At 35.7% G+C, this 22,317-nt stretch overlaps 1 protein-coding gene across 2 annotated transcripts; it reads right to left on the bottom strand.

Moving 5' to 3' along the window:
* Positions 1-1,929: 1,929 nt before the first annotated feature.
* Ifi44 (interferon induced protein 44) lies at positions 1,930-16,761 on the bottom strand. Of its 2 annotated transcripts, none has more exons than XM_026409692.2 (9): positions 16,673-16,761; positions 15,961-16,451; positions 12,092-12,128; positions 11,064-11,259; positions 10,762-10,908; positions 7,718-7,889; positions 6,007-6,107; positions 4,369-4,543; positions 1,930-2,181 (listed from the first exon to the last, which is right to left on the bottom strand). In XM_026409692.2, the coding sequence occupies exons 2-8, from the start codon at positions 16,439-16,441 to the stop codon at positions 4,373-4,375; spliced, it is 1,305 nt and encodes a 434-aa protein (XP_026265477.2). In that variant the 5' UTR covers positions 16,442-16,451; positions 16,673-16,761; the 3' UTR covers positions 1,930-2,181; positions 4,369-4,372. The 2 variants fall into 2 exon arrangements, with proteins under 2 accessions (XP_026265477.2, XP_026265483.2); XM_026409698.2 differs by having other exon boundaries at positions 7,718-7,826.
* Between the last annotated feature and the right edge of the window lie 5,556 nt (positions 16,762-22,317).

Raw genomic sequence — 22,317 nt, 5'->3', positions numbered from 1 at the left:
GATTGTACCATAGAAGGACTCATTCCAGGTTTTGATCAAACTGTTACTAAATGAAGGATATGGAAATTGGTTAAGTTTTTATGATGCTACGTCTCTTGGCTCATTTTTATACATATACAACGGATCTGATGAATTATAGCCTAGAAGACTGAGTTTCTTCACAATATGTTGTTCCAAATCTTTTAAGTGTCCTAAGATTTGGCTAGAATCAAAGGTAAGCAAAGTCAACATCCAACATGTGAGTAACAGACATCTTCCAGAGGTTAGTCTGCACATGTCTGCCTGGTACTTCCTGAATAATTTGTGCATCAGCATAACATGTCTTTAATTGTGCTACTTCAGCTACAGCTCTTCCTTTGTAAACCTCTCAAAACCTCTTTTGTTCCAGACCCCATTAGAAGTCATACTTTCTTTAGATTGCTTGATATGTAAAGGTCAATAATATCTTGGGTGCAATAAATGTATCCTTCAAAATCCAACTAGCCCTACAAATCATTGTTCCTTCCTTATTAGTATGGCCTGACAAAGATGCAGTATATACCTACCAAGAAGTACATATTTTCATTATTGTCTGCTTAAAGTTTTCTATGATACACTCCCAATTTTTCCCTTCAAAATTGAACTGAATGCCTTGTCACAGTACTCATTTCTGCCCCAGGTTCCTTTTCTGGTGAGGAATTTATCATGATAGTATAATTATAATGAATCAATTTAGTGTAGATAGATATATGATCAAGTAAAAGTGCATCTCTCTAGTTAGCACACAAGAGTTTACTAGGATGGTGGATACTAGGATGTACAATGTATACTGTGACTCTTTCTACGAAAAAGTAAATTAAGCCTGGCTTTCTTTTGATAAGAGGAAAATTATACAACTTTGAAATCCTACAAAATTTTTTTAAAGTGAACTTTACTTTTTGACATATTTACAAAACTTTTTTTGTCACAAATCCTATAATCTTTGAGGGGAATTAGATGCAAAACATACCGATGCATATTATTGCATATTATTGTTCCTTTCTAGCTCAGTTAATCCAACAGTGGCCATGTCCACAGTTAACTCTTACACTATTAAATCACCATCCTTGGCAAGGCACAACCTGAAATGGGATGATCTTTTTTTTTTTTTCTTGCTCCCTGGACAAAGTGATTGTTCCTGGGTGGAGACACAGGACTCAGACCAGATCAACTACAGTTCTTTTGTACAATATTCCATAATGAAGCTAGGAAAGAAAAGTGCTCTTTCTTTTCTGATCACAAAGTAGAATAAATGTGAGCCTGATGCTTGGATACAGAAGACTTAAGATTTATCAAGAATGCTAGCCTGAGAGAATGACAGCAACACACAAACTTGAGGAATGAAAAGGGGCGTGTGAGAAGAGACAAAGGTACAGACAGATAGATATACAGAGAGAAAAAACATCATCCCTGAGGCAGTTCAATCCCAGAATTTTCTATGGTTTGACTGACAATCCTGTTTTTATTCATATGCTTCAGGTTGAAGTTTTTCACTTGTTAACTAAAGTGGCCATAAAGAGTGATCAAACTATAGTCCCTGTCATTATTAATGTTGTGTAACCCTCATTATATTAATCACACATTCTGGAAAAGAGGTTCAGATATTAAACAAGAAACAATTTTAAGGTAAAATATACAACATTAAGTTGTATATATTAAGTGGGGACCCAAAGAGAATAAAATTAAATACATAATAAATGAGATAACATAAGACCAGTTTTGATACTCAGCACTGCAAATAAATAAATAGATAAATAAAATGAGGCAAAATTAAGACAAGGTAAAGATTAGAAGATGCTGACAAATCTTATTAAAATAAACTTTTTTCCCCCAAAAATCACACATACTCAAGTTAGATCTAGATTATATAAATGATATTTTATTTCTCATAGATTACAATATAAATCCAAGAAAAGTTATGACTATCTTTCACAATTAATGATAAAATTTTGCTGTTCCTAGTTATTGCAGAGACTATGATTTTGCAGATACTATTAATCCTAGAAATAAATAGAATCCACCCTTTTACTCTCAGCTACTTCTCTCTTCCCTGTTTTCTCCTTTCTCAGTTTTAATCTTTCATGATGTGGCAAAATTTTCAATTTGTGTAAGATTCACATATTTATATTTTTCTTTGCATACTTGATAATTCACTTCTGGGCACTGAAAAAAAAAGGAAACAAAATATTTCTAGTGGATTACATGGTGAAAAGAAACTGGAGGGAAGCGGGGCATTGGATAACCAGAGTCTAAACACCTGACTTTAGAAGCATGTACACCATGGAGATGAAGAGCCCAAATAGCAGAGTCAGGCCAGCAAAGTTAGTGTATGAGACTTTCTCTATTGTTTGAGAGTAAGATAGAATTGGAGAGGATATAATATTATAATTTGATTTTCCAAGAACTAAAATAACATAAAATAAAACGAAATATAGAATAAAATAAAACAAAACCTCTGTCTCATCTTTGATTGTAACAGTACAACATATAGTATGTGCAGGTTGATGTAAGAGAACACACATGCCAAATCTGAGACCATAAACATAAAAGACATATTCTCTTGCTAGCACAGACCATATTGCCTATAGAGAGAGGAATATGAGGGAGAATAGTCCAAAAATTCAAGTCATAAGTATAAGATCAATACTGTCTTGGGTGCAATAATCCAACTAGCCCTACAAACCATTGTTCCTCCCTTATTAGTAGGGTCTGGAAAAGATGCAGTATACACACACCTAGAAGTACATATTTTCAGTACTCAATGCATAAGTATAAGATCATAAGGAAGGGACAAATAATCAGAATACACCTGATAAGATACAGTGCTGATTCAATCCAGTTCTAAGTATATCTGATGCTATGTCTCTTAGCTCACTTTTGTAAATATACAACTGGGATATGTATATTCTGATATGATGATGTATAGTATAGAAGACCAAATTTGTTCACATTATGTTGTTCCAAATCTTTAATGGTGTTCTAAGCCACTGCTATAAGCAAAACATAAGTAAAGTCAACATCTAACATGCATTTATTCTAATCAGGACTTAGTGGAAGTCACTCAGGTAACCACTAAAGGTTCAAGATATTTTACCTGCTGGCCTTTTCCTTCAGAGAATCTTACCCAAAATCTACTTTCTGAAATTCTCTTTCTGCTAGCCTGCTGGATGTGTTGTTGCCATGTTAGCAGTTTCCATAAAGGAGTTATGGTTCCACCTACTATTTATAACATGAGCATCCTTTTTCAGTTTATGCACACAAATAGATGCATCCAAGCAGTGGGCAAGGCATCATCAGCCTTTGGATTCTAACCTTTGTGAGACAACAACCACGTTTTATCTGGTGGCACTGATATGTTCTATTTGAAGTCTTTCACAGAATCCCGCACACTTCTATGATTTAATTCCACTCACAGTGCATTTTAATTATATGATCATGTGGATCCTATCTTCAGTGAATGTAAAGATAATGACCATAGCATGAGTCATAAAGATACAGAAATTACCCCCGATGAAAATCCAGATTTCCTGCATTCTCAGATATGCTGCCTTCAGTTCTACACATTGTATGGACTTAACTTTGCCTTTTTCAAACAACTTTTTACCATCAACAGGGTGAGAGAGATTAGGCTTCCAACATGCATTATTTCTCTCAGTTAAGGGATTCCCTTCAGGAAACCAGGACGCTTATGTTGCTTTAGTAGGATGAGAACCATAGGTTCTGACTTTTGGTAATAGAAACTGGCAATTATGATGGTTCTATCGCCTGCCTCAAAGGCAGAGCTGCATCTTGCTTATGGATACATCTTCCCAAAGACACCCTTAAGTTACTATTCCCTTTCCATTATATCCACCACTGGATCCATTATTACTGGAATCTCTCTCTGACATTACTCAAGCCTAATTAGTGTTTCAGGTCTCTTACTACTTGGATTCCCTTCAATAGTGGGAGCTATTGTCAAGGACGTCTTTTGAAGTGACTCTATTAGTTGCTGCCATCAGGTAACATACAGGTCAAACTACCCAATCCAATTCTATTTCCCAAGTAAAGAAACATATTCTGAGACAGGAGGCCAAGGATAAAACAAGGGATTTTCAGACCGTGAGAATGACAGAAATGGATCATTTCAGAAGTTTTATTTTAAAACAAGACAGGGAGGAAGAGAATTAGTATGAATTCTCCAGAATATATTGAAGGAGGTAAAGAGGAGCTAGTGGGTTAAAGGGCAAATCTAATCACAGGGCAATACTCACAAGGAGACAGAGAACTGCAAGGTATACAATAGATCCAGGAAGGAAGGAAGTAGCCAAGTAGATACTTTCAAACTTCTACACCACCAAAAGCATCTACCTGTTTATTCAAGAGGCAAATCCTCTAAGAAGTCATCTGCAGCCCACAGCATCTGTCTCAGTGCAGAGAGGATCAGAATATCCTTCAGAGGGTTCAGCTCCCACTCAGAGACATAATTGCTGACCACCAAGATGTCAGAAAGAGCAAATCCAAGTTTTCTTTGGACTGTCTCTAGCTGTCATACAGAAATTAAAACACAGGGATCTTGACACAGTTAAACAGATATGGCAATGTAAATTATGAAAATAATAACAAAAAGTAGGAGCTTAGCAATAATTTTACTATTGTTAAAAAATTGAACATCTGACCCCATAAAGTAGTTTCTGGAAGAACTTCATTTTGTCAGGTTCTAATATCACTGATAATTTTCATTTAGAATACATGCAACAGATTCATTATAAATTAGAAACAGAAAGTATAGTTTCTATTAGAGAAACTTCTATGAAATTGAAGTATTTTCCACATACACTAGAGTCCATGATTTTCCTGTTTCTCTTCACAAATTATTCTCAGAATAAGTAGAGTTGACTAGACTAATGCTTAATTCTGGCTTCGACTAGTTTGTCTCTGGAGCCGAACTGCCTGGGTTCACAATATGGCTCTGTCATTTCTTAGCACTGTCAATAAACATTGGAAATGCTGTATTCTGTGTGCCTTTTTCTTTCTCATCTATACAATGTAGTAATGACAGGATACATTTCATAGGATTGTTATTAGCACTGAATGAGAAAAACTATCACATATTTAGTACTTAATAAATATTAACTATTATTACTTTTTGCAACTGGTGTCCCCACTGCCACATCCCTTTGACTCTAATGTATTCTGCCCACAGTGGCAAACAGATTAGTTTCTATGAAGCTTAGCTTTGAACATATTGCCACCCTTTCAAAAAATTGCTATGATTCCCCACAATGCAAAAATTAAGCAACATTATCTCATGCAAATATTCCTTTCTCATTTTATCTCCCTCTGCAAAGACCCAGTCCTTCACTAAATTGAGCAACTCCATGCCTCCAGGCAGGCTGCTTTCTCCTCCCTTAAGATATTGACTTTCCCCCATTTGTCTCTTCATTCCCTACAATAATTCTCCTTGAAAGCCATTTCCCAGTGCCTCTTCATTAGTGAAATCTTCCCATGTGACATTTTCCTCCTCTAAACTTCGAAGGCACTTTGTTTTTAGTCATGTCATGTTACCTATCATACTTAATCATATCATATTGTTTCGTCAATTTTTTCTTATCCCACTTCCCCACCCTCTCACCCACCTATGAAATGATAAACTTTTTAGAGCAGGGGAACTGTTGTAAGTATCTGGAATCTAATTACAGACTATCATACCAGCACGATCTTAAGGTAAATCAATAATAGACTTAACTGAATTAAATTACAATGAATGGAATTATTAATCAGTATCATTGTAAAGATTATATAGGTAGAGATAGAGATAGATATAAACACACATGTCTTTGTGTACATTTAATTTTTAAAAAATTGAGAATGAGTCCTAATTATCTAAGAAATTATTTTAATTCTTCTTAAATTCAGTATATGTCTATTTTGTTTTTTATACAAATGTAATGTTATCATAGTGACATATCCAAAAAAAATGTGTTTACATGAAGCATAATTCATTACCTTGAGTTTCACAGGCACACAGCTATAGATGTCTGGGAAGTCACCTACTGTAATCAGATCCATGCTATCCACATGAGTGAGCAAAGCCAGATGTACCACACCTATGTCAAACAGATACATATTGTTTTTATCATCACACACAGCATCAGTATTTTAAAGTTAATTAACTGTCAACCAGGCCATAGGTTCCCCACGGAACAATTTTAGATTTGGAAAGTTCCCCCACATCCACCCCTCAAAAAAAATTCTCCTGGATTATTCACAGTATCTGGAATTTCTCTGACATGAGAAGTCCCCTTCATTGCATTCCATGGTGAGAAATGAAGATAAAAATAAAACTACATCTTGGGAAAGGTAAGTAAAATTTATGCTACAATATTACTAATTCATATTATAGAGAAAAGACCAAAGGGCTCTAATGAAGATGTTGGGGAGAAGAGACATCAAGGAGACAGAATGCATCAGAACTTCACACATAAAAAGTTTTTAGCAAGCACCTCTCTATACACCACCATTGCAAGATTTTAAATTTCAGTGAGCAGGTAAATCCATCATTTCTTTTTTCTAATTTGATCAAATTTGTGAAAAACTGACTCATTCCCACTCAAAACACATAAAGCCAAGAAAAGTCAAGCATGGGGCATTTTAACTCCCTGATCCTTTTTTCTTTCTCCAAAGCCTTTCTGCTGCCTCTCCCTATAAAACAGATTACTTTTCTGCTTCTTTGTGTTTTTCTTGCTGTTAAGTACAGTTAGTAATGAACAGTGAGGAGTGAGGTGAATAGCAAGGCCATGGGTCTTCTTTAAATTGCTTTTTTTTTTTTTTTGTCAGGTGCTGGGGATCAAACTCAGGGCCTCACACTTTAAGAAATCACTCTACTACTGAGCCACATCCCCAGACCCTTTAAGTTACTTCTCAAGTTTCTATAAATTCCTTCCAAGGCAGATGTGTAAATAACTTGTAGCAGATAACTTGTAGGAAAAACATCAGATGCACAGACCTTGAGAATAAGCAAACAGAAGCAAAAGGAGCTCACTGGAGAGCTAATTGGGGAAATATATCAAGAAAGAAGGATTAATGGGACTAACTCTTGACAGGGCGCACTGAGGTCAAGGTAAAGCTAGCCATTATGGCCATAGGTATCTCTGTATATTTCATAAGAGAGATTTCTTTAGTAACGCAGACACAATTAGGTAACTCCTGTCCAGCCACTGACCCCAGCACCCACACTAACATAGGATCAACTGTAGAGGAAGATCCCCTGAATAGGATGGGCACCATGACAGTTCCACAAAGGACAAAGTAGTGTTCAAAACTCCATGGCCTGGGAGCTGGGGTTGTGGCTCAGTGATAGAGCACTTGCCTGGCATGTGTAAGGCACTGGGTTCGATACTCAGCACCACATAAAAAAATTAATAATCAAAATAAATATATTGTGTCTGTCTACAACTAAAATATTAAAAAATAAAATAAACTCCATGGCCTGACGTGAAGGAAGAGTTGAACACATGATTGGCAAAGAGCAAAGAAGGAGGACCCAAATGTACTGATTTTATTGATTAAAAAGCTGAGGCATAGAAAGGTCATGCCAGTGAATCAGGAGAGATTCAAATTTGCGATTACGTAAGTCCTTCATCCTGCCCTACCCCCAAAACATTCTGCAATAAAGTCTAGTCAATTACCCTTAGTAGCAAAGTGGATAGAGACTCACCACACTTTATCATCTCCCTTCGTATTCTCTTGATCTTTGCCACCATCTCACCAGAGAGTTGTTCAACAGAGTTGGCATCAAACACAAATGCCACACAGTGGATTCTGTCCTGCAGTGATGGGGAATGAATATAGTTAGGATGCCTTGATGTGATGGGTTCCATAGAATCAAACTGTAAGGGAGAAAGAAAACAATGTATGAATCAACAAATATTTATGAGCATATGCTATGTACCAGTCACTGTACAAGTGAACAAAACAGTGAACAAAAGAGACAAATCTCTAATATTACAAGGGTAACAATTTGGTAGAGAAAATCGTCATTATGTATGTAGGTGGCTGCCCTTTTACCTAGTCAGATAAGGCTTCTGTGAGCAAGGGACACACAACATGAGGGCTAGAAAAAGGCAGAGTTAGTCTAGAAAAAGTATTGTAGATAAAAGAAGTAATGTGGGGAAAGACAGATGGAAAAGAATTCACAGAAAGGTAGTATCATCAGGCAGAGAGTGGGAAGGGAAATGCTTTAAGATGCAATGGATGTCTTTACTCTTAAACTAGCAATTGCTCTGCTGGGATCTGTCCTACAGATAAAGTAGCAAAATGCAAAACTATGTAGAGAGAAGACAAGCCTGTTCGCCAAGGACTATTTGTAGCACTAAAAATCTGATATATCCATAAAATACAGTGTTCTAACCACTTCTCTAAGAAAAGGAGAAGCACAAATCTATATGAATTTTCTTATATATTAAAGAAGTAAACTGTAAACTTTTCAGAATTACTTGTAGAAAAAGGGAAGGAAATTATTTGAAGGTGCAGGGAAAGTAGATTCCTTGAATACTAAAGAAACAACTTGTTATTTCAAAAGTTCATAAAGTGGACAAAAATTCAAGCATATTTCAAACTTTTCTTTTGTATAACCACAAAATATGTAGATGAGGGGAAGTTTTTCCTTCATGTGTGAAAGGATGAGGAATGATAAAAGTAGAATATCCACCACTCTTACGTCCTTATTAGTAAATAGATATAGAAATTGAACATGAGTAAATAACAACACTAGAGAAGCAAGAAAACCCAAAACATTTATGTCCTCATGAAAGAAAACAACACCATCTATGAAGTAGAATCTGATTCAGAATACATGTCCATATTCAACTACCAATGGTCAGGATCTACAGAAAACAGAGGACTGTGTAAACCACACAGAAGGATACAAAAAGTAGAGTACAGAGTGCATAGAAGTCTACAGAACATCCAACCGGATATCTTAAAACAAATTTTAAGAAAAAATAAAACATATAAAGACAGGATATATAGGCTAAAAGGGATGGAATATATTTGATTTATTTTTCAGAAAAAGTATTACATGTCTGATACTTTTATAAGACTATTAGAGATTTGAATATTGAGCAGTATTTGATGAGGAACAAATGAACATGTTAGATGTGATAAGGGTCTTTGGCTATGTTTAAGGAAAGATATATGCCCCTATGTATTTATTCGTATACTTTTTTAAAAAGCAAACTGACTGTTATTTTTTTATTACCTCTATCTCCCTGTGTAATTGATCTTTTGCTTCTTGGGTAAGGAGAGTAACTAAGAACAGAGTAGGGAAGAAGAGCATGAGAAGAAGACTAACATTAAACAGGGATGAGAGGTGGGAGGGAAAGGGAGAGAAAGGGAAATTGCATGGAAATGGAAGCAGACCCTCAGGGTTATACAAAATTACATACAAGAGGAAGTGAGGGTAGAGGGAAAAATAATACAAGGGGGAGAAATGAATTACAGTAGAGGGGGTAGAGAGAGAAGAGGGGAGGGGAGGGGAGGGGAGGGGGGATAGTAGAGAATAGGATAGACAGCAGAATACAACAGACATGAGTATGGCAATATGTAAATCAATGGAAGTGTAACTGATGTGATTCTGCAATCTGTATACGGGGTAAAAATGGGAGTTCATAACCCACTTGAATCAAAGTGTGAAATATGATATATTAAGAACTATGTAATGTTTTGAACAACCAATAAAAAAATAAATAAAATTTTTTAAAAAAAGCAAACTGAAACAGTATCTACAGGTTAACCCTATTTTAAAGAATGAAATAAATTTACATGAAAATTAAGTCTCTGCTGCTGAATAGAAACACTGGATATGTAAAGATATGAATAAACTTTCAACATGAAAATGTTAATAAAATTTCAATCAAAATAACAAATCAAGCACAACCAAACGTAACACAAGAAAGCTTGCTTCAAAAAGGATATATGATAAATTGTCAAGAAAAACAAGTCATAAATAAATAATAAATGTGACTTATCGAATGATTAATTGAGAAATAATTGGCTCCTATGGTAATTAAAAAATTAATATGGAAAATTAAAATGATATCTTAAAGGAATAGAAAAATATATCAATAAAACAAACCAGAGAATAAATGAACAGATGATGGTGGCTTTGACAACAAATATTTATTTCTCACAATTCTGGAGATGGTGAAATCTAAGAGCGAGGTACCAGAAGATTTGGTGACTATTAAGGTTCCTCTTCTGGTTCACAGACAGCTATTTCTATCCTTGAAAGCAAAAGAGATTGCCTCCTAAAGCCCCACCTGCAAACCATGACTTTTTTGTAAAAAAGTTCATTTAACATATGAACTTTGGGGTGGTGGAGGACACAACCATTCAATCCTCAGCACCCGGAGCTGAGATGCTCAAAGGGTCAGAAGGATTTCTGAAATTACTTAACTTACAAGCTTCTACACTGGCTGCAGTCTACCTACCTTCAGACTTCTATTATGAAAGAAAAATTACCTTATGGGAAGTTGAACAGAATTTATGGCTGTTATGAAGCCATGACAGAAAGTCCTCGAAATATCTTTATTCTTTGTGAAATTCACCACCAAAAATGAACACAGAAATTTCAACAAGTATATTTTAAAAAGAGGAGTGCTGATGCACTAAGTTAAATCAGGCTCTGATGTCATGGATAACAGGCAAAAATGCACATTTTACAAATCAATTATAATTTCTTAATGATTAGCTTAATCCTACCTGATATCTGTCAGGAACATGGCCTTTCAAGATGGAGACTATGTCTTCCTCACACAGGCCTTCCTTCTCACTCAGCCCCACTGAGTCACACAGAGTAAAGGGCAGGCGTTGGCCATCATTCCCATCCTTAATGGGATATGTCCTGTACTAAAAAGGGAACAAACAAACTTCAAATGTACGCTTTTTTTTTTGTTGTTGTTGTTGTAAAATCTACATGGGATGAAGCTAATCAGCAAAAGCATTTTCAAAAATAATTACCTTGAAAAAAGAAGAAAAGGTTGAGTAGCCTAAAATATACCAACCTTCTTAGAAATCCCAGTTGCATCACAGCCCACCAGCACCTGATTTGTCACATGGCCTCGAAAAATAGATTTCACTGAGTTGATAAAGCTAGATTTCCCAGCTCCAGTTGGACCCAGCAGCAGAATTCTTATTTGGTGAACCATGTCTTTATATGGCTTATAAGTACTCATGGCAAACAGCAAGGTCCTCTTGAGCCTATTTAAACACATTTTTTTTTACAGTGACTGAGATTAGATCACAGGAATTTACCATAAATTTTCCTAGAATTTATTTCTTTTCCTATGTATAATTTGTCTTATTATTAGCAGTTTTTCTTCTTGCACAAAGACATGTAAATGACCTCTTTTAAATTCTACTCTAAAAGAAGGAAAAGCAAAAATAACACTTGAAACTAAAGTCAGAAATAAAACTTTTCAGACTCAAGCTAAAAAACCATACATTTTTAGAAATAAACATCAGCTGTTAAACATGAAGATAAATAAAAAAAAAATCTCCCAAAAGCATATTATATTACATTTGAAGTTTATAGAAGTTAAGGATTTCTAATATGTCTTTGTACATCATTAATAGATTTTCTCTAGCTAAAACCAACCATTTTTTCACAGTTCTCCAAAGTAAGCAAAAACACAGACATTCCATCAAATAATTTTTAAAGTATATAATAACATTAGAATTTATTCTCTCTACCCAGTGTTGTTCTTTTTTTTTTTTTAGAGAGAGAGAGAGAGAGAATTTTTAATATTTATTTTTTAGTTCTCGGCGGACACAACATCTTTGTTGGTATGTGGTGCTGAGGATCGAACCCGGGCCACACGCATGCCAGGCGAGCGCGCTACCGCTTGAGCCACATCCCCAGCCCCCCAGTGTTGTTCTTGTTCTTGTTTCACAATCATACTTTTAATTCATTCTAGACAATCTGCAAATTATCTGTGATAATTTGTGCTGCCATTTTTTATTGATAGAATCTATCATAAAATAAGTCAAAAATCATGAACAGAATAGTATACTGTTAAAAATATTAACTTACTCAGTGACTCCTTCTTCCTTTCTTTTGTCCAATAAATCTAAAGGAAAGAAAAAATAACGTAGATTATGAATTGTTGAATGATTGATTGTCTGAATGAATATGAACAAATTCACTAGGGACAAATGCACAAATAGCCTTGCCATGAGGATAGTGCAGTATAGTAAAAAGCAGGCTGAGGAAATGCTGGCAAATCTCATTAATATCATCTTGTTTGCAAAGAAGAGAGCGAGGGGCAAGATAGGCACTGGAAGACTGTTGTCCTCAGATCTTTCTTCACCCAACTGCTTATCAACAGTGGACCATTCATTCTAACATGGGCCTTAGGGGTGGGGGTGCATTCTGAAGCTAGAGCTATAGGAAGGCAGATGCAGGGGAAAGACTGGGAATGCTCCAAGGTATTTTCCCTGAAAAAAATCCAACAGGTCTGAGATGATAATGTACAGAGATACTCAAACGGCAAGGGGGAATCTGACTTTCTTCAAAACCTGCTATCAACAATTGGAGCTCTAGGAAGTTCATGTCATATTCCCCCTCACCCCAGCAGAATAGAAGATAGGGCAAGTGATGTGGCAATCAAAGAACAGTGAGTGGTCGAGGTGTGCCGAGGACTTCATTCAGACCCATGCGTTTCAGACCCACAGGTTTTTGCTTCTGGGAAAGGGACATTGTTTTGTTGTGGATTTAAAACCAGAAGGATTAGGTTTAGAGATACTGGCAATTCTTTTTAAACTATAGAAAAAGAATAGAATGTGAAAACCTTGTTTATATGGCCACATGTAAAGTAACAGAGTAAACTTCATTAAATTATCCAGGGTAGAATTCATAGATTTCATTCAATGACTATAAAAACTAGAAAAGAATAACTATTGACAAACAGAAAAGCAACTTCTTGGTATTTTACAAAGCATTTTCTTAAATAAATATGATAACCAAAAAGAAATGTAAAAACCAAAATTATAAATACATACCAGTTCACAGTACAAACACCTTATGTCAAGTTTGTGATGAAAGCACATTTTATTAATGATAAGAAAGAAGAAAAGTTGTGAAAATAGAACATAGGAACAGAAACAATAAGTGAACCAATCTTTGGAATATAAAAATGAATAATTAATAAAGATAAATTTTAAAACTAGAAAAAGGATACTTATTAATATGATGATTAATTATTCTAAAATGTGAAATAAATTACTAATGTAATCTAAAGAAAGCCAAATTCACTAAATGTTGTGCCACCATGCACATATCAGAATAGTACATGTTTTAAAATTGTTAACATAAAGCATTGAAGAAGATTTAAAGTAGATAGAAACTCTCATATACTATTTGTCATAACAGAAATAGGTACAACTAAATTAAAATATTTTGTTAGTATCCACTGAAGCTGAACATAAGCATATGCTATAACCTTATAATTTTATTCTTGCATTCTTTAAAAATATGCATATGTGTGAACCATATATGGTTTCATCATAATGTACTTTGTAAAAATGAAAAGGGATGACTCACTATGCAGAGAAAGAGTTAGAGCAGCTAAATTATGCCTTCACTTACTGTGCTAGGGAGTACTCTTAGGGAAAGAAAAAAGACAAATGACCTAGACCAATTTCCTTAAAAATATACTTATAATTTTACATCCTTGTAAATAAACTAATGATATTTGCTACAAGGAAGAGTACTCACATTTTGAGTATCCTTAACGGATGGCACAGAATTATATACAGTAGATAAATGTAGATCTCGTGAATTTACAGGCCATACCTTCCTGGACAGTGCCATGTAAGCTTGTGTATATGGGTTCCACAATCTTACCACCTTTGCATGTGTAAGGTGACCCATAATTTTCACTTTGCAACCCTGCCTGCTTTTGTCCAAGAAACTCATGTCCAATTTGGAAAGGAAGAATCTAGATAGACACACAGAATATACCAGTACTCTTTCTTCCTTGAGATTTTTGATTGTCATTATCTTTGGAATTACGAGTATAGCTTCATATATAGATATCTGATTTTTAAGAGTCATTTTTTTTCAATGCAATCCTCTATATTAGCACAATCTCACAAATATACCAACAACTGAAGGGGCCAGAAACAGAAGAGCACATGATCTGGTATAGCTCTGTATATCTACCATTAAAATATAGGAAATATAAATTAATGTTAATATGGACAGAATAACGTTTGCCTCAGGCAATAAAAGGAAGATGTCATAAAGGAGTGGTCTGACCTAAAGGTAAAATCTATTTCTTCATCTGAGTAGTGGTTATAAGAGGGAGTTTTATTTATAGGTTTGTCAGTTGGTATACTTATCAATTGAGTACTTCTTTTTATATGTTGTATTTCAATAAAAAGTTTATTTAACTGATCTAAGATGACCAACATCATGATATATCCAAGTTAATTTACTAGATTTTTTAAAAATTAAGTGTTTGGAGCAGTCAATAAGAAAGATTGAATCACTCATAGGGGGGAAAAAAAGTAATAATAGATAAATTTGACCTTAGGTTTTCCAATGCAACATCAGTACAGTGGAAATATTACAATTACTCGGCCCCCCAAGTAAAATTTGATATAGAAATTATGTATTCTCATACAGTCATTCCAGTATAATCACCACAGACAATTATTTTGGAACATGCAAATGCTCAAGAAATATCATCCCCATTATACCTTCTTTAAATGGGTAGATATAAATATTTCATGTAATAAACGTAAATGACCAATGCACATATACTTGTTAGTGAATGGGATAAACAAACACGAAAATGAGGAAACATCCTTTCACCATCAAATCAGCAAATGAAGTTTGATAATATCAAAGACTAGCAAGGATACAAGGAAACTGTTATTTTCATAAAACTATTGGGGATGGTATTGACAAATGAAACTTTTGAAAACAACTGTCCAAATGCAAATGTGCATCGTCCTTAAACAGAAGCTCCACTTCTGGAAAGCCAACATTAAAAAGTATTATTTTGAGCACAAAGTTAACTGCATAAAGATAGTAAAGGAGGAGCATTGTTCACAACAACAAAAACTGGAAACAACTTAAATGTCCTTTAGTGGAAAAGTAAGTAAATTAATTATTGTTTTTTGATTGGTGGAAAACTCAGCTGAGTAGCAACCTAAATGTTCATCACTGGACTTGGACGAATCAGTTTTAAAATATGGTATACACCCCACAACAGAATATTATTTAACCTTAAAAAGAAGGAAATCCTGACATTAGTGACAACGTGTGCACCTGAAAGTTATTATGTGCAGCAAAAGCCAAATAGCAGGACAAATACTCATGATCCCACTTATATGAGGAATCTAAAATAGTCAAATTCATAAAAGTTGAGAATTATGGCTGTCAGGGCCCATAGAGAAAAAGGAGAAGTGGAGACCAAAAGATAGTTTAATTATGCAAACTGTTTAAGTTGCGAAGGTCTACTACACAGCATAATGCTTATAGTTAATAATACTGTGAAGTACACTTAAAAAACTTTTAAGAGGATACATCTTCATATATATACACACATACACACACATATACACACATACATATATATGTACACATATATCTCCATGTTTTTATAAGTTGTATTTCAATAAAAAAGTTTGTGTAACCGATCCAAGATGACCAACATCATGATATATCCAGTTAATTTACCAGATCTCATATATGTATATTTCATATACATATATACTTTTTAATGATGGTTGTGTGTTAGCAAGCAATTTATAGCCAGTTTCATTGAGGACTATCTATCCAGAGAAAGGGACAAGTGAAAAAGTCACTTCTCCTTAAGGAAATAGATCAACTGGAAACCTACAAACACAAAGAGAAGAAATCTACACACATTTGCATGATCTGATTAAACCTACCTTCACATCGAAAAACTTCACATTCCTGAAAGGATGTAATACAAGGTTGAGGTAGACCAAGTTCTTCACTTACTTTTGAGCTCATAGCCACCCTTTTATTTCCTAGATCCATCCAGAATCCAGCAGGAGGCTTATTAATATCAACTCTGAAGCCAAATGGATCTTTATACAAGTCATAGAACAATGTCTCTAGTCTATGTGATCCTATTTTGTATTCTGAAATCTCAGTCTCTTGAAGTGCAAAAAGAATGACAGGAACTTCCCTTTCTTCCCGGAGACTGTCTAGCAGATATGCTCCAGTAACATAATTTTCACTGTAAATCACTGTTATTGTGGGTCCTTGGTTACAGCATTTCTCCAACAAGTTTTTAGAATAGAATTCATGGACACTAGCCTTGTAAAGAAGGCTAAACTGCTTTCCTCCAAAATGATTTTGCAGTCTCTTTTCTTGCAACCATGTCAGACGAGTTGTCACTGCCATACTTCTCAATCTGGTGAAAAATCCAATATAGTTTCCATTAAATATTGAAAATAGATCCATGTACTTCCAAAAGCTCACATTTGTTTTTCTTATTAACATAACACAGGAAAGGAACAAACACAAGGTGAGCAAGTAGCAAGAAAAACCATTACTCAGCTTTTCATTCTAAAAATTATTTTCAGAAATCAGAAAAAAAGAAAACTTTTGTTTAATTGTAAGGCAGTAATTTACCTGTTTGAAGAGTCTGTATGAGGACTGGAGCAGAAGCTTGCTACTCTGTCCAGAACGCAAAGCAGGCACAAAATGGGAGGGGTAAAAGCTTCCGCAGCTTGATGTTTGGGAGACTCAGGAAAGGAAACCGAAACACAGCAAGCCCCGCCCAACTGGCAGTGTGCCCACTCCCCGAGGCGAAGGATTCTTAACTGATCCAGTGCATTTAGACAGTAAATTTAGCTAAAAATAATATTAGGAAGAACCTAGATATTGATGTAAGAGATCGGGAAACATATGTTCACTGACCTAAGAATTTTTTAAAAGGAAATTCAACTTGTTTCTGCATAGGGACTTGTAAAAAAAATGCCAACTGTTCTACCTCCAAACTACATCTCAAATTCATCCACTTCTCTTGATCTTTGCTATCAATTTTGTTCCAAACTAGCATACTTCCTCCTATAGATTACTACAATAGCCTCCTGATTCAGTCCTCTGCTTTTCTGCTTGTCCCCTCCAATTCATCTTCCTCCCCATAACAGATTTGTAAGGCATAAACCAAAATCTGTATATTTCACACTTACTTCACATTGCTGACCATCACAAATCTGTTACATATCCCTTTTAAATACCTTTTTAAAAAATTCAAATGTATATTCTTTACATTGTTGGGCAGCCACTCTCCAGCTCCCTGTTGTCCACACAGATCCTCCGTTGCTTTATATCTGACTGGTATATATACTTTTGCCCAGAAAGGCATATAAGGTCTTCACCCTACCAAAAAGAAGAGCAATATCAAAAATATATATTTTATATTTTAATCAACTTGTGGATATTATTTACTTAGTTTTAAAAATACCATAAGTTGTTAGATATTTCTTATTTGCCAGGCACTTTGCATATATCTTACTTATATTTCGATAACCTATGAGTAAGATAACCAATGTTGTCGCCAGTTTTCAAGTAAATAAACAGAACCTGAGAGTTAAATGATTAGCTAAAGATCATCCAGTTACTAAATTTCATGGTCAAGATTTGAACAGAGGTATAATGGATTTACATTTGTCAAAACATTTAATTATACATTCTTAAGGTGTGCAATTTGGTGCATGTCAGTTATACATTACTATAGCTTTAAAAAAAAGAAAACAACTCCACACTCTTCAAACAACATATTACCTTGTTTCTCTGTATTGTAAGGAATATTTTAATACAATCAAACTTCTTGGCCAGAGTTTAAAGGCAATGGCATCCATAAATAAATTTTTAAAATGTACTCCATTAATATGAAAACAAAGTAAAAAAAAAAAATGTGATCTAAGAGATCTCCATCCTTCCACTTGAGTAGAAATCCCTTCCCAAAAGTCACTGTTAACTCCAATATCTTCAGTTTGCAAAGTAAGCTATTAGTTGTATTCCCAACTGTGAATCTGTCTTTCAATAAATAGTTATTAAATGCCAACTGCAGATGCCAATAAAGTTCTTGCTCTCAAGAAGCTAGATTCTTCTCTGGGAAGCAGGAAGTCAGCAAACAAATGTTATCTAAGTACAAGTGCTATGGAGAAAAGAAAAGGAAAGGAGTGAGGAGAGGGAATAATCGGCTGCTTTAGATCTTTCCAGGAGATGACATAGGAGAAGAGTGCTGAATGGAGTAAATGTGAGGACCATGGAAATATCTAGGGGAAGAGCTTCACAGACAGAAAGGCGAGTCTGAATGCCCATGGATGGCAGGCTATTGCAGAAAGTAAATCATTTTGATTTGAGCAAAGTAGGTTTGGAGGGAAATAATAGCAGTGGACACTGTGGCTGCTCTGTGGAGAATAGATCATGAGAAGAAAGGACAGGAGAGTTACAAGCGTATTGCAATATCAGATGAGAGATAAAAGTAGTAGGTGCCCACCAGAGCAACAATGATGAAAGTAGTGAAAACTGGCCATATTCAGGATCATTTTAAGCAAGAGAATTTACTATTAGTTTGGGTATGGGGTGGCTGACCCTGATCCTGTCCTGTATTTCTCAGCAGTCTCCCTCTATTGACTACCCCCAACCCCTAGGCTTCCCCTGTTCTGTTCCTCTCTACAACTGTGTCCAGTTTCTCTTCCTTTTCCCTTCCTAAGATGGTTAACTGTTATGCAGCCTCTACAGAAATGGGAAAGATAGATAGCTCTCTTCTGTTAACATTTTAATCAATAATTGTTCTCTAAATTCTCTGTTCAGATTCTTTTATGGCCTTGACTCCAAAAAGTCTACAATGAAAATTTAAAAGGCTTCTGAACATTGTTTCTGGTTGGGTTTTTTTGTTTGTTTGTTTGTTTTGTTTGTTTGTTTGTTTTTGATTTGTTTTGTTGTTTCTGTTTATTCACTCCCTTACTTAAACTAAATTGTCAGGAGGAGATGTGATTCTGGGAAATGAGGGAAGAATATGTGTAAAGAAGTACAGAAAAAAAAATACATAAATTGCTATCTTCCGATGTTGTCTAACTCTATGTGATGTGCATTTGAAGTGTGTGAAGTCCTATCATGCAGATGAATTATTTTTTCTTCTTGTTCTTTTCAGTCATGGGATTTAACAATCCACGTTAAATCTAATACTATCTACCCGGCATAATAGAATCTCATATATTCTGAGCCCCATAAATGCGTTTATCTTGGTATACTTATTTAAATTGTAGTGGTCCATTTACAAGTAAATTACTTTCACACCATACCAACAAATGGAAGACAAATGAGCTCAGAGGCTTAGACACATGTTTACTTGCATTATTAAAATCTCAGCAGGCATTATCATGGAATGTGCAAAAAAAACACCACTTGTTTTAGAAAAAATGTATATTTAAATATTATTTTTAGTACAGATCTTTAGTTCATTAGTAGACTTCCGATCTCTGCCCATTTCTGCAATCTCCTTTTGCAGTTTCATTCACATGATTTGTGTCCTGAATTCTGAAACAGCTTGTATTTGAATTGTGTTGAGGAAGGAAATAGGTTGAAGTTTACACCATAATAACAACCTTAATCCTATTTCTATGACATGGTTGGCCTCAGTGTCATGAATTTTCTTCATCACCAGAGAAAAATCTTGCAATGGTTTGCAACTAATGAGATCTGTTTAATCTAAGACCCTCCATAAACTGGTCAGAGACTAATATATTAGGGATGAGCCTTGAAGGCTTTCAATTTCCCATGACTTTTAGGGCTACCATGAGGACTTTGACCAGCCTTGCCATCTTATACTTTAGCATCAGATTGAGCTATATCTTAAAAGATGATTATTCATCAACTTATCTCTTAAGTATTGGAGCTCACTTGGGTCCCTCCATCAATTTTTTCATTATTATCTCATTGTGAGCCTGCCTTTTTCTATGAGGAAGTGCCGCAGTCTGGCTGGGCACAATTCAGGAGCCACTTGTCAAAAGAAACTATTTTTAGAACTACAACCGCCAAACAAAAAGCTCCTCGGGGAAAAAACCCTCAGAGCCCAACTGCCACCACCGGCTTCCCACAAGCCTCTCACCCACACAAACCTCACCACCTCCCACAATCCTCCTGCTCTTGAGGCCGATTGGCTGGGTCGTGTGGGCGGGGCCAAAGAAGTCCCCCAATGAGAAGCTCCGTGGTCTGAAAGGGCAGGAAAACATCCCAATGAACATCACCGCAGAGGAGCCAATCAGCTAGATGTTGCTGGGGCCGCTGTGAGCCAATCATCAGCTGGCAGTCTGAAGTTTGCTGGCAGCTGGAAGTTTGCTGGGGCCCCTTTGGCTGTGGCTCTCAACAAGGAAGTAACATGATAATCCTTAAAATTGTCCTTCTAAAAAAGATATCAGCTTAAGTATCATCCAGTACAACCCCTCTTACTATTTTATTGAGGTAGAGGTTGGGCAAGTTTGCAAAAAGAACTTCTATTAGAAACAATCACTTTCTAACACAACAACCTGGCCTATCCACCTAAATCTCACAGGCTCAGGCATTGATGCTTAAGCTGTTTCCACAGCTTTAGCTGTTTTAGGATGATATGCTACCTTGCGCCATTCTTATGTTTTATCTACTATGTCCCTTAGCACTATTTTTAGAAGGAGTTTAGTGACTTTGACTGAGCTATATACTTAGTTTAATGTTAAATTTTGTAAAATTTCAAAACTCCTGGGTAGCCTCTAAAATGTGGTCAGGTGATAAGTCCCATCATCCTTAAGAGTGGTAGAGAAAGATTAGAGGATCCACAAAATTAGGGAAAGTCCCCTCCCAGATAAAAGAGAACGCACGGGCTCTCTCTCGTCCAGCGAGGAGGTCCACGGAACAGGGCAGAGGAGAGTGTGGCTGTGGAGTCACTAATCAAGACCTCCGGAGACCAAGCAGGAAGCAGGTCTAATTTTATTGTGCAGTTACCATGTGTATATACTCAAGGCAGTAGCTAAGCAGATTACAGGCAGCCACCAATGCAACTGCTGCTAACTGTCCTTGCAGCGACCAATTGAAGAGTGGGCCATGGAACAAGCATAAGAACTGCAACACATGGCCTTACATCCAGGGCTGTGCCTTCAGGGTAAGCAGCCTGTCACTCACATCATGCCAGGCACGAGGGGAATGACCTGCCACTCAGATGCCCTTAACATATGTCATGTATGCAGTACTCCATGCACTTGTCCCCACAAGAGAAGTTTCTCCCTACTTAAAGCCCTCTCTCTCACCAAACTTTTCCATCTTAAATTCCAAATGGACATTTAATTCCACTGCATGCTTATATACCTAAAACATTATAGAGCATCATTTTGCTACTATTTTGCTCTTTAGCACAAAAAGGAAACTTAAAGTCTGTACATTCATGTTCCCAGATACTATGGTTCACAAGTTCAGTGCCTCGATGTTTCTTCCTCTTCACCAGTATAGTACTTCCTGCTCTTCCTTTTCAGGATCCCTCTCTCCTACATAAAATTGCTCCACAGCTACCCTTAATACAGAATAAAGAAACCCCACCTTCTGTCCAGATGTTTTCCTGGACTGCCTCATTCACATTGTGGAACAATGGTTAATCTTCCAACACCTTCAGTCTCTCCCAAACCACAAGGGCTGTGGCTTGTTTTGTTCCTCTGGATCATAAGGAGACAAATGTGCCTTGCATTTTATATTTATTCTTACTACATACACATAATAAATCTTCAGGTTGTCCTCTGCTTTTGTTCTCAAACCTTACTTCTGGCTCTAACTCTCAATTTCTATGACCATCCTGTTTCTAGACCTTATTTAAAGACCCCATCTCTTCCTTTGGATCATGGCTCCCAAACATTTACTTGAGCCCAGCTTCACCTGCAGCTGTACTTTAAGAACATTCGTTTTCCCTTGCCTAGATCTAAGAAATTCTGATACTCTTAATACCTAGAAATAACCAGAAGAGACTAATTTTGATTAAATGTAAATTAGATTGTTAGAATATAAGTAACCATTGAAGCAAAACATTTTTGAGAAATTGGAAGAAGAGAATTATGAAGCCTTTACAGGTAAAAAAATAAATAACTGAAAACTATTTTGGGGACTTGTTTTTTTTTTATTGATAGTCTTTACTGATAGTTCTAATTTTGACAGCTACCAAGAGGACTTCAGAATCATCTGGGCATTTACATAAGACAACCTTCTTATTAACTTACAATGGTAACCTTATTTGATCATTCCAC

This window comes from Urocitellus parryii, chromosome 11 (assembly GCF_045843805.1).
Source record: "Urocitellus parryii isolate mUroPar1 chromosome 11, mUroPar1.hap1, whole genome shotgun sequence".
NCBI classification, from domain to species: Eukaryota; Metazoa; Chordata; class Mammalia; order Rodentia; family Sciuridae; genus Urocitellus; species Urocitellus parryii.
The sequence above is the reverse complement of the archived record's forward strand: the minus strand, read 5'-3'. Positions and strand labels throughout refer to the sequence as shown.

Excerpts from the sequence above, each read along its gene's own strand:
- Ifi44 (XM_026409692.2), bottom strand. The coding sequence starts at position 16,441 with ATGGCAGTGACAACTCGTCTGACATGGTTGCAAGAAAAGAGACTGCAA. Across the intron at positions 11,260-12,091 it reads AAGGAAGAAGGAGTCACTGA|GCTCAAGAGGACCTTGCTGT; the intron begins GTAAGTTAATAT and ends GTGTTTAAATAG. Across the intron at positions 10,909-11,063 it reads CAACTGGGATTTCTAAGAAG|TACAGGACATATCCCATTAA; the intron begins GTTGGTATATTT and ends TTCCCTTTTTAG.